Below are 21,449 nucleotides of genomic sequence, written 5' to 3'. Positions count from 1 at the left end.
TTTATTTTCAGAAAAAAAAATTAAATATTTTAATATATTTAAATTAATTATTTATCCGTCCGTAGGGCGGGTCTAATCCTACTTAAATTTACAGTTACATTCTGTGCTGCCAGATCTAATCAATAATCTCTTTTAGAACAAAAGAACTCAAGCACAAAGAAACTCAACTAATAAGACCCATATCTAAACCCAGTTTTTAGATAGGCCGGAAACTATTAATAACTCATCTATATCTAGATGGGCCGGGCCTTTTTAAGAGCAACCCTAGGCCTCTCATTCCACACGATATAAAAATCGTCTCGTCACTTAGGTCAAGCATTCTGAATCTATCTTCCCCGAAACGACCGAACCTACATCTCTAGCTTCCAAATCGTTGAAACATGTCGGACGAAGAGCACCACTTCGAGTCCAGCGACGCCGGAGCTTCCAAGACCTACCCTCAGCAGGCTGGTAACATCCGTAAGGGTGGTCACATCGTCATCAAGGGCCGTCCCTGCAAGGTATCCTTTCGATCTCGATTTCATGACTGTTAGATCTCCGTAGATTCGGATCAGATTTCTCGAAGTAGTCAGATCGTTTATGTTTTGTTTTTATGGATCTAAGAACCGAGTTTGTGATCTGATCTAAAGTACATCTTTTTATTTTGGGTGATTGATATAGGTTGTTGAGGTTTCGACTTCAAAGACAGGGAAGCACGGTCACGCAAAGTGTCACTTTGTTGCCATTGACATCTTCACTGCTAAGAAGCTCGAGGATATTGTTCCCTCTTCCCACAATTGTGATGTTAGTTTAAAAATGACCGACTTTAACTAGATTCGATTGATTTGACATGAGATCTTGTTTTGATCTGATGGTTTTGGTTATTCTTGTGTGTCAGGTTCCCCATGTGAACCGTATTGATTACCAGTTGATTGATATCTCCGAGGATGGCTTTGTACGTCTTCTTTCATACTCACTTCTCTCGTTTCTCTCAAAGCTTTGTTCTTTATATAATTGTATTTGTTTGACATTTACAGGTCAGCCTTTTGACCGACAGTGGTGGCACCAAGGATGACCTCAAGCTTCCCACCGATGATAGTCTGAGCGCTCTGGTTAGTTTCTTGTATTTTCATACATTTATTGACTTGTTTACATTTTTCTGAGATTTGTATTGTAATGAAAACAATTGTGTGTTTTGTTGTTGTATAAATGCAGATGAAGAGTGGATTCGAGGAGGGAAAGGATGTTGTGGTGTCTGTCATGTCTTCAATGGGAGAGGAGCAGATCTGTGCCGTCAAGGAAGTTGGTGGTGGCAAGTAAACCCAGCCAGTATCATTCTCTATACCCTGAGAGGATAATATTATTACCAGTGGTCATATGTTATAAGAACCAAAAACTTGTTTTTTCCTTTTTCTAATTTAGATCATTTGTGTTGTGTTTCTTGTTTGCAAGACAACCATTATCTATTATTGGTTTTGGATTGCTTAAAAGTTTCGTGTTTTAAACGGGGAATGTTTTCCTATGAGATTCTTAAATCCCTTTGCTTATTATTTGGATGCGCTTAGATAATGTTACGAGAGTTGGTTGTTTTAGCAACAAAAACTACACTATAAAGAGGTCAACGTTAATGATTCATTCATTACACACTTGTCCTTTCAGAAAGTTTGGCAAGAAACATAAATATCATAAGGTCAATGTTATTGCTTTAGAGAATGTGATTATAGTACCAAGCTAAGATTTTGCATGCTCTTACAACATTTGGTACCTTTCTTGTCAGTGTGCTCGAAACACCGGATTCACAACCTTCCATCTTCTCTGCATGAACTTTAAAAATTACTACAAGAGCTTAATAAGTAAAGTTTTGGAACTAGCTGATTTCTTTCAAGAAAACAGCATCAGGCTATGAAGGTAACAAACTAAGAAAAACAAATGGATTATTCTGAAAAGGATATGAGAAAAACAACGAATTTAGGCTTCAAATGATCTACAAGATGAGCAGGAAAAAATATTTCAACAGTTGGAACTCACGAGTATAGACAAATATTTGGTGTCCAGGGAGAGCATGTTACCAGTCTATCGTCTTGCACTACATCTCCATGGATAACCTAGATAGCAAAAAACTTACAAGTTCTCAGTTGGTTCTCACGTCTCTTTTGGAGGTCGACCAACCACATGAATATGGAGACATACCGATTGTTTGTAGAAATACAACTCTGCAAGAAGTCAAGTGTTGTCCCTTTGCAGCTGTTTGTCTAACTCTCTTATAAGAAATTCGCTGAAATGTGTTTCCCTATCCATGTGCCTCTCTTGTGTAAAGCACCAGTGGTTTACTCATTGGACTCCACTTACTCTTGGTTAAAAGATCGAAGTAAGCAAGTTCTTGGCTGCATTGCAGAAGCTATGGAGACGAGTTGCATTCACTTACCCGCAGATTTGCATTCCCATTTTTGCCTGCCAAAATATGTTTTTTTTTTGAAGATGTATATTAGTGAGATTTACTTTGAACCTTTTTTGTTTCACTTGAAACACTTCAATGCATTTTCAAGGTTTTGTTTACATGATTTTAAAGATCATAGTCATAGCAGCTCAATCTTCTAGTGTCCAAAAAAAAGTAGCTCAAATTTCAATACTCAAGTTTGTTCTTAGTTATATAGTTTGGAATTTCTTGTCCGGAAAACCTTTGGGTTAAATAGTACACTTTTAAACGCATGTGGAGTTTTGTGAGAATCTGTTCTTCTATAAGGACTTAGTAGTTAAAATTATCAATACTCGTTACCCGGTTTAAATATATAATACGCTTTCAAATTGTAAAACCAAATTATCTCGTTCACCGTCGTCATTCGCCGCCACCTCCGCCACACCATCAGCATAGTTTTATTTTCGCTGTCATCACTGAAGCACCGTATTTGGGTCGTGTCCAGACATTATCATACATAACCTTTCCAGTAAGTTCGAAACACATTAGACCTGTCCTGTTCTCTGTACTGTCTGAATTAATCGTCTATCGACATAGGTTTCTCAAATTGAATGTTTAATTCATAGGACTATTTGGGCTAGAGGCTTTTTTTTTTCTTATTCTCATATCTGGAGTAGAACTATATTATTGTGTTGCTCTCTGGGAGTGTTCACCACCTGTTCGACGTAATGCTTCCAAAGTGTTTATTTATTTATTCGATGCAGTTTCTGTTTATTTTCAACGCCTCTCTTGGGCTTGTATTTTAGATATTGACTGTTTTGATGAGTCTTGAATTTGAATCGAACAACTCAAGAGTCTACACTCTTATTTTAGACTGATTCTATAAATCAAGAATGTAAATGTTATTAAAAGTAGTGTGGTTATAGACGAGTCCACTCTTATATCTTCTCTTCTCTGTTATGTGTTCATGTTTCATCTCCGGTCATTACCACAGTCTCATTGTTTAGCAATCCATCTTATCTCTCCGAGTAGAGACGCCAAAAATTTGACATTTTTAGGGTATTGCTGGTATGGTTCTGTCCTTTATGTTTGTTAATTTCCATCTTGGGTTAAGCTTCAAGATTGATATTTTTTTTTCATGACGCAGTAATGGACGAGGGACGTGGAAAGGACATTGAGTTGTTGGAGGAAATCATCGATAAAGGTCTCAAACAGAAGCTTCTACAAGCAATTGCTTCACGGTAATTCAATTTACTTTCTTTTTTCATATCCAGATTTAAAATTGTATGTATTATGTTAGAGGGTTAGCTTAGCTTAGCTTGTGTGCTTCCTTTGCATGCTATTCATTTGTAGTCTGTGTTCATTTTTTTGTTGGTTTTGTAGGGATAAGATCTTTGAAGAAGAAAAAGAACTGTATCCTTTTGTATTGGAAAGACTCTTGCTTCTTCAAATGTGCATCTCATTAAGCTGATCCTTGATATTTATTTTAGTTTCTCCCCTGTCTTAGCCGACAGATTCAAATACCATTCACTTGGTTTCGAGTTTCTTGTAATCCTGAGGAACCGTTCTTGGTGTACTCGCTCACAATACTCTACTCTAATTTAGTTGGAAATTCTTTTTTTTTTCCTTAATAACTACTCCCGCTCCAGCACTGACTTGCGGAAAAACCTAGAAACTCTGGAAAAAAATGGTGTAAATAGTCTCAAAACGATGGTCAACCTCGGTTCAGAGGTGTACATGCAAGCTGAAGTGTAAGTCACTTATAGATCTGGTTCTTTTGTTTCATCTTATTCAAGTCATTATCTGAGGAAATGTCATGCACTGTCTCCATACTGAGCTTAGTGCAAATTTTTTTCACAAATAACACTAAACTCTTGTGCATTCAAGTAGTGTACTTTCACTGCGTTCTATATGTTATTGTTTGTAACTGCGGATTATAATTGGTGGTAAGTATATACCCAGTCTTACTACTGATTTCGCTTACACTTGGTTTTGGTGTCTGGTTGAGTTCAGGCCAGATACAAGGCACATATTCATGGATGTAGGACTCGGGTTCTATGTGGAATTCACCCGCCAAGAAGCTCTTGACTATATTCCAAAAAGGGAGGAACTAGTTAAAAAGTATGATAACGCCTTACTGTTCTGAAATTATGTTTGTCGTCTCTTCAAGCCTTAGGCTGTTCTATACACAACCTTGTGGCATTGGTGTTATCATACTTGTGGGTTAATCTTAGGGAAAGCATGGTTGCATCATTTCTTATGACGAATGAGTTGTCTGGTCGAATGCATCATAGTGTGGCTAAATGGTGGTATTGTTTTTGTTTTTACAGACAATTAGAAGAGGTAACTAAAGTTATTGCGCAGATCAAAGGGCGTATCAAGCTGGTAAGTGCAGGAGTAGTATCTTGCTTTGTAACAAATTCAATTAGAACTAGAAAACCACTGTTAAACAAGTCTGCATTCTCATCTAGTTATTTGCTATGTTAATTGGTTGTCGTTGGCTGAACATTGTAAACAATTTTGCAGGCTCATCACCAGATTCAGCAAATACTCAATCTTCCAGACGAGAATACATCTTCACACCGGCAACGTGCGTTTCAGTACTAACCATGAGAGAAAGATAAGGATTCCTATTTGCACTGTCGATTGGTTCCCTGCGTTCTTTCTTTAAATTAAAGTTTAAGCGTGTGGAAAAGGGGAATTATCTTTGGTGCAATACTAACAACTCTCTTCTCCACTAGACCGAAGTGTTTGTGTTAGACAGACATTAATCTAAGATTTTCAAATGACTGTTGGTAAACCTTACTGTTAGATGAGGGCCAGGCGTACCTATTTGAAACATGAGATGTTTGTAGTGAAATAGAATCATCATCCAGCATATCTAATCCAGCCGGCTTAGCCCATGTGCCAAAGGCACATTTGGTCAAGGTCCTCTTTCCTCTTTAGATAATTAGGTACAAATATTAGGGTCCTAGTTTCTAAATTTAAGACTATAACTAAAAAAAATCAAATCAGCAGAAAGCCTTTATACAATTTGAGCATTCCATTTCAATCATGAGTTTGAACAGCTTGAATAAAAAGGTGGACGATTTATTGGCCCACACAGCATCCGGTGGTCTAAACTAAAACTAAGACGCCATGTTAAATCTCCTCTAACAATATAAAGAGAATATAAACTCAAAACTCATCTCTGAATTGTAACTTCAAAACACAGACTCATACTCTAAAATCTCATATCACTTAAGCTCGATTTTATTTCTATTATATATTACTAGTGGTATGTCCGCGCTTTGCGTGGATGGTTGTATTATTTTAGTATAGTTCTTAAAGTTTGTTTAAATTTGTGAAGTATTTTTATCAAGTATCAAATATATTTTGTGAAATCATATGAATCTAAATTATATATAACATTTTTTGATATTCTTACTAAAAATCATATTTATATACTATCATAAATATAAAATATTTTTAATTGTTTTACGGTTTTTGAATTTTTTCTGTTTTTTACTGTAATAGAATCTCATATTAATACAGTTAAGTTCAACACGGAAAAGAATAATTATTTCCTCTTATTTATATCTTGAATACATTGAAACTTTTATTTTTGATATTTTTAAAATAATTGATATTGATTCATTATAAAATAATATTATTTAAAATTTGGTAGGGATAGTGAAAACAAAAACAGGAACGTAATATTTTTTTTTTAATATTTAGAAACATATCTGACTGAATATTTCATCTAAACTATTAAAATTGAAGTACACTTTGTAATTAGCCCTAATTTTTTTCTAAATAATTACTAAAGAATGTCATTGACATTTAATCTACACATTAATTATTATTAGTTTTCGATGAACGTCATGTTAGGAAATTAAAAGCCCACTAAGATTTACTTACCCGGTAATTATATATGTATCTCAAACAAATTAATGTGTTTTATCTTTTTGAAAAGAGCTTTAATGTGTTCCATCTTTGGTTGGATATATGTTAACTTGCTAATTGAACATTCGATTTATTTTATTATACAGGTTAGACTTTTTCCAACAAACTCGTGAAGGCTCATTTTGTAGTTAATATATATATGTTTCTTATTTATCTACAATCATAAAAATATGTTTACCTTCTTTAAATATGTTATATATATACTGAAGCAAACTGATTTTTTTTTTAAAATAAAATTATAATGCTTAGACTCTAAACTATCCAATACTATTAATATACAACATGAGCTTAATTTTAAAAATATTACGGTGGATTACTCAACTATATTTGAAATATAAGAATACAAAAGATGAAAGTTGGTAATTTCAAGTTAAAATATTATTATTCATATTTTTATAAAAAAAAATATTATTCTAATGCTTAGACTATAAACTATTGAATAATATTAATATATAACATGGCTTAAGTTTAAAAAAGACTACCGTGAAATAAATATAAGAATACAAAAATAAAAGTTAGTAATTTTGAATTAAAATATTATACTTATTCATTTGAAAAATATATCATCTTAACATTTTTGAAAAAAATTTGTTGGTTTCAGAAAAATAATAATATTCACTATAATTGGTTATATATACAAACAAATACAATATTTCTTATTCATGCGGACTATATGGATCAAATATAAAACAATTTATGTAATATATGTAGGGATGTATGTTCGGTATCCATTCATGTTCGATTTGAGTTTATTAAGGTTTCAGGTATTTTGAGTTAAAGATTTTAGCCTCATTCGGGTATTTAAAAATTTTGGTTCGGATTCGTTTCAGATATTTGCGCGGGTTCGGTCCTGGTACGGACAATCCATTTAAATTATTTAATTTTTTTAGTTCATATATAATTTAAATTTTCCAAATTTTAAAATAAAAAGAAAATATAACATATAAATTTGAATAATGTATACCAGAATACCTAACTTAAGATAATAATTGGTTTGGCTTGAATAATTAGATGGAGAGTTAATAGATATATTATACATTTCAATATTTTTGATATTAAATCTAAAAATAGTTATCATATTCAAGTATATAAATCTGATTCAGATCAGAATATATTCAAATTTCTAGGATCAGACTCGGTTCGCTTCTTTGGGTTTAGATTTTTTGCCTAGTCCTAAATATATCACTTTGATTTGTTTATCAAAACACAATATTATATCTACAAGACAACACAAAAAATATAAATATGTTAAACAATATTAAGTATTGATATAACAACTAAATATAACACCCGTGCGGGCGCACGGATCAAAGGCTAGTATGATATTATATTGAAAGACTAAATAAAACATATTATCCAAATAACAGATAAGAATCTCAAAATAAATATTACTGATTAATTTTGATATTAAATCTATCATTTATAATTAAGTTATTTAGTGAAATTTACTGTATATTTTTATTACAAACCTTTGGTACTATATATAAAGACTAAATAAAACATATTTTCCAAACAACAGATATGAATCAAAAAATAAATATTACTGATGAATTTTAACATTAAATTTATTATATATAATTAACTTATTATACATTTAGTGAATTTATTGTCGATTTTATTCTTTTTATTTATTTAAAATAAATTACTTTATATATATAACATGCTAAAAAAATTTACTATAACTTCAGATAAACAATATTTATTTACCAAATTATTTATCATACATAAGAGCTAAACTTGAAAATATGAAAATTAAATATATTTCTACAATCAATTTGTTTATAATGTTAAATGACAAATACTATTCTATATTTCTTTAAATTAACTTGATGTAAACTTAAATTAATTCTTCAAATCTATTACTGTGTTGTAACATTTGGTGATATTGTGAATAGTATGAAACATATTTAACTGATGCTGTGTTTTTTTAGATATTATTAAAAATAGATCAAAAATATATTTTATTACTTAAATATGAAAATGTTGTTGCTGACATTAAAATTATGAGGTTGTAGAAAGAGTTATATGATGTGTTTCGTTCACAACTTTTTATCTGTTTAAAATAATAGCATTGGTTGCGTCTTTGGTTGATGTTGTCTAAGTGGTATGTTATTGTTGCTTCGTCGCCTGTAGAATAAAAATGTAAATGTTGAATTTTTTAATGGGGATTCTATGCAACAATTCTTTCTTTCTCAAAAAAGAAAAATTTCTTCGATTTGTTTCCAACATGGATCTCCGAGATTTATGTTTTGCTGCTTTTTATTTTTCGATGTATGTTTCTTTAACATTTATCTCATCTTAATACAATATTAAGCCGCAAAGCTAAATGAAACATCTAGATATAAATTTTTTGTTGATGTTTGAGATGATTGAGTTATCTGATGTCATGATTTTCTACATGAAAATATTTTTGAATGCTTTTAACACGTTGCCGGCGGATAAACACGATAGAACATAATATTTTCATATATTGTAATTTGTAAGGGATGCTAGTGGATTGTCTTTCCATGGTTTGATGTTTATATGCTTGTATATTACTTGTCTTGAGCAGTTTGTGCAAGATTCAGTGATGATTGCATGACGTTACGGAGGTTTGTTCTTGAAGATTGGCCAACACGGAGATGATATCTCCTTTCATTTCTTGAGACAGATCCTCGATTCTTGAGAGGGGTTGGTTTTCATTCATTTTTAATGTTATGTAGTTGTCAATGATATTGTGGGAGTGTTATCCGGAGAGTTAGGTTCTGTATATACGATACACCTTATCATGTCTTGTTTTTTTTTTTGGTAAAAATTATCACGTCTTGTTACGTAACTGTTTGGTTAGTTGTGATTATAATTATTTTTTGAATATGCTGAAAGAGTGGTAAGGTTATAAGGCCGTTTGGCCGTAGTTAATGATTTTAATATTTTTATATGTAACCACGTAAAATTATCATTTTTATTTGTTATACTAGGGGATGCCCGCCCTTCGGGCGGGTTGTAAACGTCATAAAATGTGATTTTAAATTATTAGATTGCGGTGTTCAAAAAAAAAAATTATTAGATTGCGTTTAGATTGATAAGTATCAATACTATTAATTCAGGATCCTTTTTTTAGATTTGCCCTCACTTTTCCATGGAATATTACTTTTCATGCCATCATGGATTTGGCTGATATTTAAAAGTTCATTAAGGGTAAAATAAGAAATGAAAAAAAGACCAACTAAACTACCTATATACACTAAACTACCTATCTATCCCACGATTTGAAATACATCAATATAGCTATTATTCTATCATTACATAATATATCTGTTATTATATTTCACCATACCATAGCTGTATTTTTCTTTTGTTGATATATACTTCAAGTCGTTTGCCTCTATTCATCACCATTACATAGTTATTATTCTATTCCACCCGTACAGTAGCTGTATTTTTCTTTTGCTGATATATATTTCATGTCGTTTTCCTCTATTCATCACCATATTAAATTCATCACCATGCTTGCCATTAGAAATTCAACAAAAGCTTCGATTCCAAAGCATAACCCTAAACCAAAAAAATTCAATATAGCAATTAGCTTATTTTAATTGTATTGATGTGATGAAATATATTACATAAGCCTATGAGTCAATGCCCTAAATACCAAACCCCAAAACGAAGTCAAACAAATCCCTAAACACTAAATGTACCAACTTATACGGTGAATAAAATTAATAACCAGACTAAAACATATATAATCCCTAAATTCGTTCAAGATTTTAACCAAAAAAATTAAATATGAAGAAATATATTCCATAACTCCTTTCCAAACAAACTCGCCTCCGAGAATTATGTGCCCATACTCACGAAACCTCCATAAAAGTAATCAGAAAACTAAACATATTCAAATATATTTCATAACTTCTTTCTAAACAAACCCACCTCCGATATTCATGTGCCCATATCCACGAAACAACAGAAAATGGGAAAACCTTATTCCACTTTAAAAAACTTTTGTAACCGACTACAAACAACAAGATATGCAAAATTAGCTATATTCTCAAGTTTAAAATCTCATATACAAAAAAAAATAATATTTTATTTAGAAACCAAAGCTAAAATCGATATTCATACTGGCATATTCTGCCAAAGATACTTTTACAAGAATATTTTGATATCTTTTTTTGAACCACAAATATACAACCTACACGTTTTTATTCTTCCCTATATATACTACCACTACACTAACGATTAAATCATCACAACATCATCAATCTTTCTCATCAGTAAAAATGAAACCTTCCCAGAAGATATCTTACCTTTCACACATGAAGCATCGCAGAAGCGACTGGTGTATTACAATTCAACACATCCTTTGGTGAATCTCTCGAAATCATCTTTGCTGATTCAAAGGTAATCAAATCATTCTATTTCTATACTGAATATTTTGACAAAAAAGGCACATATTATAGCTCTATTATATTTTTATAATGCAGGGTGATAAAATCTATGCAACATGTAGACATAATCAGTTGATTAGTAGGTGTTTTCTATTATACACAACAATATAATGCAGGGTGATAAAATCTAAGACTCCATTATATCTTTACTGTTTTAGACTTCATGCTTCATCCAACTTTGTTGTATTTTATCCAAAGTCGGTACTCCACTGAAATATTTTTAAACACACATTAATCAGAAAACAATCACAGAGGAAATTTTATAAAAGCTCCAAATGGTAGTAGAAACCTTTACTTCGTCCGGTTGTGCTAAAAGTCTCCGCCTATAATCATATTTGCTTAAAACGAGCCTTGCACGGATCTGGACCATCGGTTATTTCTTATTGGTGTGAATAAAAAAAAACTTAGTGATAGCACAGACAAAAAAAATACAAAACGAGCTTTGCACAAATCTTTAATCAAAACTAAAGCTTACCGATTTTAGCCTGGATTGGATGCAAAAACGCTCATAACTCAATTGACTTTCTTTCTTCGAACAGAAAAGAAGAAACATCGGCTTGGACAGATCTCAGAGTTTTCTGTCGGTTCATTATTTTTTTTAGACATTAATCTATTGATTTTTCAGACCACAAAATATTAGTTATTTTATTTACACCTTCGAAACAAATCGAGCCAACATGTCAATACTGTTTTATAAAACCCATTGGTGTTTTACATTTGAAACCAAACAAAACCCAGTAAGACATTTTTATATTCACTAACCATTGTTATTAAATGTATTTAAATAAAAATACCAAATTAAGAGAAAATATTTTGTAATCAAATATTAATACCAAGAAAGTTATTATATTTTTTGAAAAAGTACGTTATACTGGATATAAAAATAATTAAATAATCACATTATTAATATTGTGATCCAAACAAAATCGCAAAATGATAAAGAAATAAATGAAACTGGATTCATAAATTACTAAACAGTATATATATCTCTTCTCAAACGAAAGATAAACTCATCCGAAAACAATCATACATGTCTACAAATATTGGAGAATAACCAAAAAATTAACAAAGTAAATAAAACTGAAAATATACCCGCCTTTTCGAAAGGCGGGTCAGTATCTAGTATCCCTTAATGTACTAAGCAAAAAGGTAGGTGACCTGTCATCTCGTGTGTTATTAGTGTAGACGATATTAACTTTTTTTTTTTATCGAGACCCCATCTCTTGCAGCCAGAGAAACGTAGGTGCAGCAGCTCTCTAGCTGCATTGAACCCTTGAAATTCATACTGTCCTAACCCATACCCATGAGTCATTATCTCCCTAAATATATTGTCATATTATTGGAACCATGTTTCTGCAACTAAATTTGGGTTCCCACCCTTGTCTCAAATATTTTTTTTTCGTTCCTCATAAATAAGCATCAAAGATTCTTTGCTGGAGAAGTTTGAGAGAATTTTTAATACAATGACCAAATAATTATAGTTTAGTTAAAAACAATGCCTTTAAAAAAAATGCACATCAAGCATTCATTTTCTACTAAATCACAAACATTGTTAGCACTTCATGCATCCTTTTAAAGCTGAGCTCCTCTCACAAATAATCCTGCTGGAAATCAATTTAAAAAACATCTTAGATCAATTTAAAATTATCTTAGGATCCATTCTCAAATATAAGTATTTGATTTTTGCGTAGCCAATTAGTGTCTACTAATTAGAATATATTGATTAGTAAAATATTGTTAATATAAAATAATATTATATTGAAAATTTGTTTGTTGGAAATAAAGTTTGTTTTATTTTAAACATATTAGATGTAAATGTCATTATTTAACATTTTCATCAATAATTTTTTTTTAAATTATGGATAAGCTAGTATTTTTTAAATTCCACATTTACAATAACCTTACATTTTGTGTTCCTAATAACAACTTTCACTACTTTGATCAAAAAAAAAAAATAACAACTTTCACTACTTTTCATAATAACCTTACATTCTGTGTTCATAATATTTTTTTGTAAATTATGGATGAGGTTTTCATAATATCTCCAAAATCTTTCATGTCTTCGTACTTCATCTTCATATTCATATCATCTCAAGATTATACCTTCTCGAATTCACATCTCTAAAATTTACATATGCTCCTCTTGATGATTTGACATAAAGAGTCATAAAACTATACAAACTTTTGAGCCATCTCACATACTCCCTCTGTATCATTTTAAAAGATGTTTAATTTTTTTGCACCAAAATTAAAAAAACACAGAATTTTATATATTTTATCTTAATTACATAAAATAATATTAAATTAAATTAATTTAACCAATAAAAACAATATTTTGTAATTGATCACAAATTTCAACTCATTTAATTTTATTTAGAACTAAGAAAACATCAATCATTTTGAAACAAAATTGAAATCCTTAAATACCACTTATAATGATACGGAAGGAGTATTTCTCTCTATTAGTTTTGTTCTTATATTGTTTTACTTTCCAATATGCTAAATACTGAATCTCATAACGATTTTGAATTTATTTATATGTTTAGTATTTATATGTATATACGTAAGAACATCTGTTATAAAAATATACATCGCTAAACAATCTAAAAATTATTTTCAGTTTGTTTGCTGTTTTTCTGTCCTACGCCTTGATTTTTTTTTGCTTCCTCAAGTGTGCTCAAGTATGCTAGCTTACGTCCACTCTCTTTGCCTTTTTCAGAAACCCATGCCAACAGCTGAAAACCAAGGAAGCTGAACCAAGGAATACAATCATCCCTAATTTTTTTCTATTTCTTGAACTTACAACATAGTATTTGCAGGCCAGATCGTGATATTCCATTTCATGCTTATATTTCATCCTTGCCTGTGATATCCCATTTCATGCTTATATTTCATCCTTGCCTGCAACAATCATTGGCTTCTGTAAGCCTTTATGAGAGCTATCATCAAAAGAATCAACTCACAAACTCAACTATTCTCTTGTGAATTAATAAAAAAAGACTAACAATAAGCAAGCCATACCCAATGGAAACAGTCCTCTTCATCCTTCAGTCACTTCGATACAGTAAAATTAAATGAACTACAGGAGGAATGATCAATAAACAAAAAATTAAATAAACGGAATTGACAGAGGGATTATGTTTCAAAACTAAGTTGTTTATGAGTTCTAAGAACGGAGTACCTGAGCGTGGAGGAGAGCATATCTACCCATCAACTGGACACTGCGTTTAACGTACCAAGATTTCTAGCAAGTAGAACAGAAAACAGTTAAAAAAAAAAATAGAACAGAGTAGCCATTATACTAAGAAAGAAATTCTATTGCTAGTGGAATTGTGTAGATGATTAGCAAAACAATACCTCTCTCCTTGACCAGTGGTTGGAGTTGATTTTGTTTTTCATCTGAATTTCGCTATGTATAAATAATCCTTTCAACAGATACATAATATCAAACTGACCACGCAACAAAGGAATAACACGTCCAGTCCCTATAACCAAAAAACAGAGAATAAAGTGATGGCAGGAGTCATTTTCTCACATGCCTATCTGCTCGAACTTACCACCGAAATTTCGGAGATTCCAGTCAACGTCGGCGTGTTCAAGAAGGATTGCACGGATCTCACTCGGCGATTGTTTTTGTTGAAGCCATTTGGTAGAGGAGATCACAGACTCGAAGCTGATCGATTTCGCCGCTCTGTCTTCCTCAGAGAAAGATTGGTGGTCTGATCTTGTGGTTGGGGTTCAAGCTGCAAAGAGTCTCCTCTCCTCAACCACTCAATGGCAAGCTCTTGAATCCTCTGTAAGCAAAATCTAACAATTCAAAATAAGGATCCCCCAATTTTGTTTATCGTTCTTAAATCTACAATTCTCAGATTCAGATGTTAAAATCCTTCGCTGATGCAGATTACTGGTATAGTATCGGTAAAAAAATAAAATTGAAATCACTGACTATTACCATGGTAATCTCTGGTTAGGCTAAACTTTGATTGTTCTTGGTTCTATAACCGCGACGTGAAGAAGAGGCTTAACAACTGTATGCCGATGAAAGACATGTCACATGGGGAACGCCATGGCTGTTGTCTGAGTTTCAAATCGATAGAAAGGTAAGATTTTGGAGAAGTGATGAGATTTGTGGTTGTAACCATTCCAATTTATAGGATTAAAGGATCCGGAGAACATAAGAGGAGGTGCATCATAATTTAAGGCGAGGGGATGTGTAGGATGAAAGGACGTAGATGAAAAGTTTTTTACGGAGGCGGTCCGTCGAGGTGAAGCTACAAAGACGATAACAAAACTCTGGAAAATATTCTAAAGTCATGGGCCAGGGGAGATATCGGCCCAAGTTTAAAACAATAACACAATTAAACAGAAAAGCCAATGACGCCATTGTTTAATGATACGGTGCGTAGGAAGTGACTTCGACAGGTGTCAACATGTCTTGAAACGAATTTATGTGCGGGCAGCTGATGTGTCATCAGGATAGAAACATCCTTTCTTTATATATATAGATTTGATTTTTGTTTTGCTCTTTTCAAATTGTTTTTGTTTAATTTTGATCTATCGCAAGGGAAACGCCTGAGGCCGCTTAACTCGCCATATGGTGAACCCGGCCTTAGACGACCCACTCGCCATATGGTGAGCCCGGCTTTAGACGACTCACTCGCCATATGGCGAGTGCCATCTAATCTGACATGCTTGCCATATGGAGAGCGCTCTTTCTCCAAGATCGCTCGCCGTATGGCGAGTGCGGTTAATCCCGGACAGTCCGTTGAATCGATATCATGCACTCTCGTCCGGTCTTCATAATACCATGCGCCGAACCATGACTGCACTGCCTGTTTTTTCGTCTCGATTGGAGTTATCGTTGTAACTTTACGATAAAACCGCTAGGATTTGTCTTTGTGTAAGAATTCAAATCAGTCGAATAAAACAGTGACAGTTAACTTAAAACACCAATTGTTTCGATCATACGATTGATTTAAGGATCTTTTTGCAAAACCGGCATCATATTGAAAGTGATTTCGCAAAGAAATCGCAAAAACGTCAAAGGCCAAAAAACGGTCCAAAGAGGTCTAAAATGCGGCCGAATGTCCACTTATGATTTTAGATGAGATTGAGCCCAAAATTTCTATGATGGTTTTTTTTTATTTCACAGGAAAAGATAAATGTCAAGTTTCCGAAAATAAATGTAAAGTTTAGACGATAATCATGAAGGTCGAAGAAAAATGGAATATATCCATTTTTGCGATAAACTCGACCCTGGGACGGAGAGGAAAGAAGCAAACCGACTTTGGAGGAATATATAAGAAGATCTTAGGCAAAGGGCACAAGTAGAGATTTTTTGGGACCAGAGCATACTTAGCAGTTAGAGCAATTTAGGCAATTGTCTGTTTTCGTTATCGAGCTGCGATTCAACTAGGTTAACAGTCTTAGGTTGCTAGAACTAGGGAACTCGCCAACAGCTCTTTCGTCCAAGGCTTATACTTTTTGTTCACGTTCAAAATGCGAATTCGGAATAAGATCTACTTGCTCTCTTTCTTTCTTTACGTTTATTATATTTTTTTTCACATAATGATTGCATTGTGCGTGGCCCCACATATCTCCAGAATCTTCGGGAAAAGCCAGGTTTGCTTGACTTTCTTCTGATTAATAATTTCGACGGTGTGAATTTCGGTTTTCACAATATTCATTAAACATGGAGTTACACTATATGTCAGATAATCCAATCAACACAGATACGATCAACTTTTTTACTATGTAATCTGTATTATAACATGCTAGTGGCTAGTGTAACGTAATTTTACCTTCCTTATGTGTTCAAGTTCAGCATTATCTTCTAAGAAGAAACTAAGATACTTAACTGGTATATCGACCTGTGACTAAAGTAATACAAGTTCCAAATTGCAGTTATATATTTCACATGGGAGAAATGGTTGGTAGTTATCTGATAAGATCTTAACCAAAGTAAACCAATCATTTGGTTTAAGAATACACGTGTATTAGTGGAACTGCTCTTGTATTAGTGGAATTATCTAACGTGTGATAGTTGGGAGATTGGGTAGTTACTTTAGGTGCTTGCTATTATATAACGATGTAGTAAATTTGTGTTTTTGTTCTCTTAAGTCTTTGGAACCTATCATTATCAATGCCAAAACTGGATCATAGTGCAATGAACAAAGTTATATGCTAGTGTACGGGAAAACGGTCAATTCCATCATGAACTTGATCTCTCCATTGTTTTCATACACGAACTATCAGATCAAGCCAAAAACACCACGAACTAATTCTTTTTTTGAATTTCAACCATAAACTTTTTTAATCTGGTTAATTACTACATAACCGTACCTAATTTCGGTTTATCTAGCTTCGGATGCTGACATGGCACACACGAGCCTGTCACAGATTTGGTTGGTTTAGTGACAAACAATTTTTTTTTAAAAAAAATCGTTTTGACAAGACGACGTAGTTTTGTTGCCTTGACTTAACACATTTGGGGAAATAATATTAGGGCTCAATGCTGATTTGCAGAAACAAAACGAAAAAGAAGAAGGAAGAAAAGAGCCTCATACCTCTCTGCCACATACCTCTCTGTCTTCTCTCACTCATTCTCAGCTCTTAACTCATCTCCCATGTCACCTCTCTTTTCTTCCTTCTTCTTCGTTTTGTTTCTGCAAATCAGCGTTGAGCCCTAATATTATTTTCTCCAAATATGTGTTAAGTCAAGGCAACAAAACTACTTCGTTTTGTCAAAACGATTTTTTTTTTAAAAAATTGCTTTGTCACTAAACCAACCAAATCTGTGACAGGCTTGTGTGTGCCATGTCAGCACCCGAAGCTAGATAAACCGAAATCAGGTACGGTTATGTAGTAATTAACCAGATTAAAAAAGTTTATGGTTGAAATTCAAAAAAAGAATTAGTTCGTGGTGTTTTTGGCTTGATCCGATAGTTCGTGTATGAAAACAATGGAGAGATCAAGTTCATGATGGAATTGGCCGTTTTCCCGCTAGTGTACCTCCAGGCAGTGTTCAAGAAAGCGCTAGGCGCTAAGCGGGCGGCGATCTAACGCCTAGCGCCTAAAACGACTAAGCGGACGCCTAGATTATTAGTTAAGCGGTCTAGGCGTTTATAAATTATAGCAATATATTAAATATATGCAATATTTAATAATTAATAATAGTAAAAACTATTATTTATATATGATAAAAATTATTTTCATAAGAATATATATTACAATATATTAATTATTATAATTTATAAATAATAAATTCTATATTATTTATTATTACAATATTATAATTATCTAGGCGGTTTAAAGAGTAATCGCCACGGTTCTATAACGCCTAGCGTCTAAGTGCCGCCTAGGCGGCCGCCTAGACCGCTTTTTAGAACACTGCCTCCAGGTTTCCTCCGATTTCTCTGTGCTTTTCAGTGGAGTCTTGCCCACCACTAAACACATATATGTTTATCTGTACATAATAAATACTTTCATCAAGTTATCTGGATTCATATTTTTTAGGACTGGAGTTGTAATTTACATTTACAAGTTTTGAAACTCAGTTGTGGTTACAGCATAAGTGATTGCCCATTTGCGTCGAAAAAGTGTGCGAAAAGGTTATTACCAAAATCGATCCAGAGCTGAACATGATTACCTTGTTTTTAGTGTCTTTTGCAGCATCAGTTACATATATATCAGAGTTTGGATCGCTAGCAGACATTTTCCCATTCTCTCCCTACGAAAAAGGTGTCCATTGCATTAGGCATTCAAAAGCATGAAGGTCTGGTGTAAGCAAGCATATCTCTATCACTCTCAGTAACTCTAGAAGGCTACAAAAGAAAGTACACCTGCCTGCAGAGAAGGGTAAAATGATGACTCATTCAGAGCAGGCTTGATATGTGTAGCCTAACCGTGGTGCAACATGGCGAGTCATCCTAAAATAAGGATCCTGAATATAAAAAAATGAAAGATTTATAATTAACAGAAAATAGGAAGCATAACGCTCGTTGGGTTGTAATTGTAGAAATTAGTTTGTAGATTTGTTGATGTAGTTATATTTTATATAGTTTTAAAAATTAAACGAAAAATGAAAGATATTCCTACCAAATTTTAATTCCTACAAATTGTTTTTCCAAAACCAACTTAATATATAATTCCTTACAAATAAATCTTCCAGAACCATTTTTTATTTTTCAATGTACTTTTAAAAACTAAAAAATATGATTAGTAATTTTTAAGGTTGAAAAATAAATTTTTAAGTTGAAGGCACTAACAACCAATTAAACACATAATTATATATGTTCTACATCAAATATTTTTTCCACCGCTTAAAAAATATTGTTTTAGCAAATTAAGTTTTTGTAGCTATATTTTTTGAGTTGTAGTTTTGAAAACTGAAATAAAACACGGTAATTTTGAGGTCTAGATTAAAAAATATATTCTTTTCTTTTTTGGTTCGTGGATAAAATCATATATATAATGAGACACTTTCTTTTCGGTGTTCACATCAGATTTTAATAAATATTTGTGGGACTCATCTTTATATTTTGGTTTTAAAATAATATGTATTCATATAAATATCACTTAGTTCATTGGTTTATGTATCATTAAAGAAGCTCACAACCCGGGTTCGAATAGAGAACATGTGCGTTTTGCATTTTTTATGATTAAATTTAATGAAAGGCAATTGTAATTTTTACAAGTCGTCTTCTTCTTTAGACTTTTAGACTTTTTGCAATATTGACTCCGACAGTTTATAATTTTTCAAGAGTTATACATTAGTTTCTTCGTTTTTGCCATTTTCATGAAAACTTCATGAATTTTTAAATATACTACTCGATTATAGGATGAAATGAGTGAAAATTAAGTTTTTAAGAATTTCGGTTTTTGGACTGAGTTAGTTTAAATCGTCATCGTTGGTGTCCGAATTACGTTTTTCCGGTGATTTTTACGGCCCTCGGCAATGAGTTTTCGAACGTGATTATGTAATGAATTAATGATTGTTTGGTCATTTTAAATTAACTTGCGGCCTATGGCACTCAGTTTCTACATAACTTTTAAAAGGTGAGGCTGATGCGTCAGACATACCCAAAAAGCTTCATAATCGTCTATTCTTTTGCACTGTCTTTGAATATGGCATAGGATTCTCCCACTTTATCACTTAAATCTCACATCCAATGATAAACCATACTCTAAACCGCTCTATTCAATGTCACATATCATTGAAACTCCTTAAATTGATATAATTTCATAGTCCTACTGAAAACTTGATTAATATAATTTTTTTATGTTCTTTGTTCTACTTTCTGAAGTTGTTCGTTGAGACCTGTACGCTATTGAGGGATTCACTAATTTCTCATACTTCAAATTTGAATTAGAACACACTGGTAGTTTCAAGGAGGAGGCGAACAAAATTGTTTACACAGCTGATAACTACAGGAAAAACCAATGAAAAAGAAACACAACTTTTTGGACGGACCGAGAGAATTCGCATAGATCTGAGAAGAGCTCATGGAGATTCATTTTTTATTTCTGTTAAAAAATCTCGCCTTGACTATTTTTCTGGGTATGTATATATTATTGCGCTATGTTTATAATAAAGGGTTTTACTATTGTGTGGGGTTTCTAAATTGGGATAGATTATTATTTTATTATATTTACACAGGTTGCAGATTTACTTGATAGTTAATGAGAATGTCAATTAGTCAGCGTATCAGATGTTGAATCTGAGTGGATATATGGTCTATGTCTGACATATTCTTGAAAAAAACGTTGCTAGATGTCGAATTCATGAACACAAATCGAAAATTCTTTTAGACATTCACGACTCCGCGCTTGCGCGGGGCTATATCCCTAGTGAATGTAAAAAAGAAAGAATGTTATGAATTAGAAAGCTACAAGTTTAATTTGTTCCAAAAAACCCCCTACAAGTTTAAGTTGTTTTGGTTTGAAATTCAGAAAAAAATAGCAAAGAGTACAAGGCCTTAGTTGTGGTATGGTTTTGGCTATTGCCGTGTTTTGATAGAAGAAGCACTTTATACTTTGCTTCTTTTGTAAAGATAAAGAGTTTTGTAAACAACTCCTATAACAGTTACAATCAATGTATCGATAATTTTGTGGCCGTAAATAAATAAAAAATATATTCTTCTCCTTTTGGTCCGTGGACAAAAAAAAATGTAAAAAGAAAGAATCTAATGCTTTATAAAGCTACAAGTTTAAGGTGCTTCGGTTTGAAATTCAGGAAAAGAATAGCATAGAGTACAAGACTTTAGTTATGGTATAAGAGCATCCGCAGCGGCAATTCGATGCTCGAGTTCATAAATCCATTTTTTTATTAATTTTTTTTTTACTTTTTTTGGTTTGATTTAAAAAAAAAAAAAAAAAAAAACGGGCCAGTCGCGGGCCACCACGTGTCGTGGGGCCCGCGCTACAGTTGCTGAACCGATTCATCCCGAAGAGGCGCACAGCTTGAGGTTCATAAATCTGGGATTTGTTTAATATTCTTTTATCTCGATTTTTGTGTGAACCTCAGTGTGATATCACTAATGGGCATGCTCTAACATTGGCTATTGCCGTGTTTTGATAGAAGAATCACTTGATACTTTGCTTCTTAAGGAGTTTTACAAACAACTCTTAACAACTACAATCATTGCATATATATGTGATGATGATCTCTTCCGTTTTCATTT

At 32.6% G+C, this 21,449-nt stretch overlaps 2 protein-coding genes and 2 long non-coding RNA genes across 7 annotated transcripts; 2 read left to right on the top strand and 2 right to left on the bottom strand.

The window, feature by feature from the left end:
• The first annotated feature begins 309 nt into the window (after positions 1–309).
• On the top strand, positions 310–1,529 carry LOC108806376 (eukaryotic translation initiation factor 5A-2). Its single transcript, XM_018578471.2, has 5 exons — positions 310–500; positions 661–783; positions 878–934; positions 1,017–1,091; positions 1,195–1,529. The coding sequence occupies exons 1-5, from the start codon at positions 381–383 to the stop codon at positions 1,297–1,299; spliced, it is 480 nt and encodes a 159-aa protein (XP_018433973.1). The 5' UTR covers positions 310–380; the 3' UTR covers positions 1,300–1,529.
• A 1,236-nt stretch (positions 1,530–2,765) lies between these two features.
• LOC108809228 (uncharacterized) lies at positions 2,766–5,234 on the top strand. Of its 2 annotated transcripts, XM_018581373.2 has the most exons (8): positions 2,769–2,924; positions 3,390–3,463; positions 3,543–3,636; positions 3,779–3,808; positions 4,045–4,146; positions 4,409–4,516; positions 4,726–4,780; positions 4,922–5,234. In XM_018581373.2, the coding sequence occupies exons 3-8, from the start codon at positions 3,545–3,547 to the stop codon at positions 5,000–5,002; spliced, it is 468 nt and encodes a 155-aa protein (XP_018436875.1). In that variant the 5' UTR covers positions 2,769–2,924; positions 3,390–3,463; positions 3,543–3,544; the 3' UTR covers positions 5,003–5,234. The 2 variants fall into 2 exon arrangements, with proteins under 2 accessions (XP_018436876.1, XP_018436875.1); XM_018581374.2 differs by lacking the exon at positions 3,390–3,463 and having other exon boundaries at positions 2,766–2,924.
• Positions 5,235–9,594: 4,360 nt separating this feature from the next.
• LOC108826464 (uncharacterized) lies at positions 9,595–11,480 on the bottom strand. The gene is made up of 4 exons (XR_001945456.2): positions 11,243–11,480; positions 11,057–11,128; positions 10,627–10,976; positions 9,595–9,874 (listed from the first exon to the last, which is right to left on the bottom strand). It is a non-coding gene; the product is annotated as an uncharacterized LOC108826464 (long non-coding RNA).
• Positions 11,481–13,232: 1,752 nt separating this feature from the next.
• Positions 13,233–15,006, bottom strand: LOC130495958 (uncharacterized). 3 transcript variants are annotated; one of them, XR_008935002.1, is made up of 6 exons: positions 14,720–15,006; positions 14,325–14,561; positions 14,125–14,252; positions 13,949–14,011; positions 13,789–13,846; positions 13,239–13,668 (listed from the first exon to the last, which is right to left on the bottom strand). It is a non-coding gene; the product is annotated as an uncharacterized LOC130495958 (long non-coding RNA). The 3 variants fall into 3 exon arrangements; XR_008935003.1 differs by having other exon boundaries at positions 13,233–13,668; positions 14,125–14,574; XR_008935001.1 differs by having other exon boundaries at positions 13,235–13,668; positions 14,125–14,561.
• Positions 15,007–21,449: the final 6,443 nt, after the last annotated feature.

Source organism: Raphanus sativus, chromosome 6 (genome assembly GCF_000801105.2).
Source record: "Raphanus sativus cultivar WK10039 chromosome 6, ASM80110v3, whole genome shotgun sequence".
Lineage (NCBI taxonomy): Eukaryota > Viridiplantae > Streptophyta > Magnoliopsida > Brassicales > Brassicaceae > Raphanus > Raphanus sativus.
The sequence above is the reverse complement of the archived record's forward strand: the minus strand, read 5'-3'. Positions and strand labels throughout refer to the sequence as shown.

Coding starts and splice junctions, on each gene's coding strand:
- LOC108806376 (XM_018578471.2), top strand. CDS start 381: ATGTCGGACGAAGAGCACCACTTCGAGTCCAGCGACGCCGGAGCTTCC. Junction 784..877: donor CCTCTTCCCACAATTGTGAT/GTTAGTTTAAAA, acceptor CTTGTGTGTCAG/GTTCCCCATGTGAACCGTAT. Junction 935..1,016: donor ATATCTCCGAGGATGGCTTT/GTACGTCTTCTT, acceptor TGACATTTACAG/GTCAGCCTTTTGACCGACAG.
- LOC108809228 (XM_018581374.2), top strand. CDS start 3,545: ATGGACGAGGGACGTGGAAAGGACATTGAGTTGTTGGAGGAAATCATC. Junction 3,809..4,044: donor TTTGAAGAAGAAAAAGAACT/GTATCCTTTTGT, acceptor CTCCCGCTCCAG/CACTGACTTGCGGAAAAACC. Junction 4,147..4,408: donor GTGTACATGCAAGCTGAAGT/GTAAGTCACTTA, acceptor GGTTGAGTTCAG/GCCAGATACAAGGCACATAT.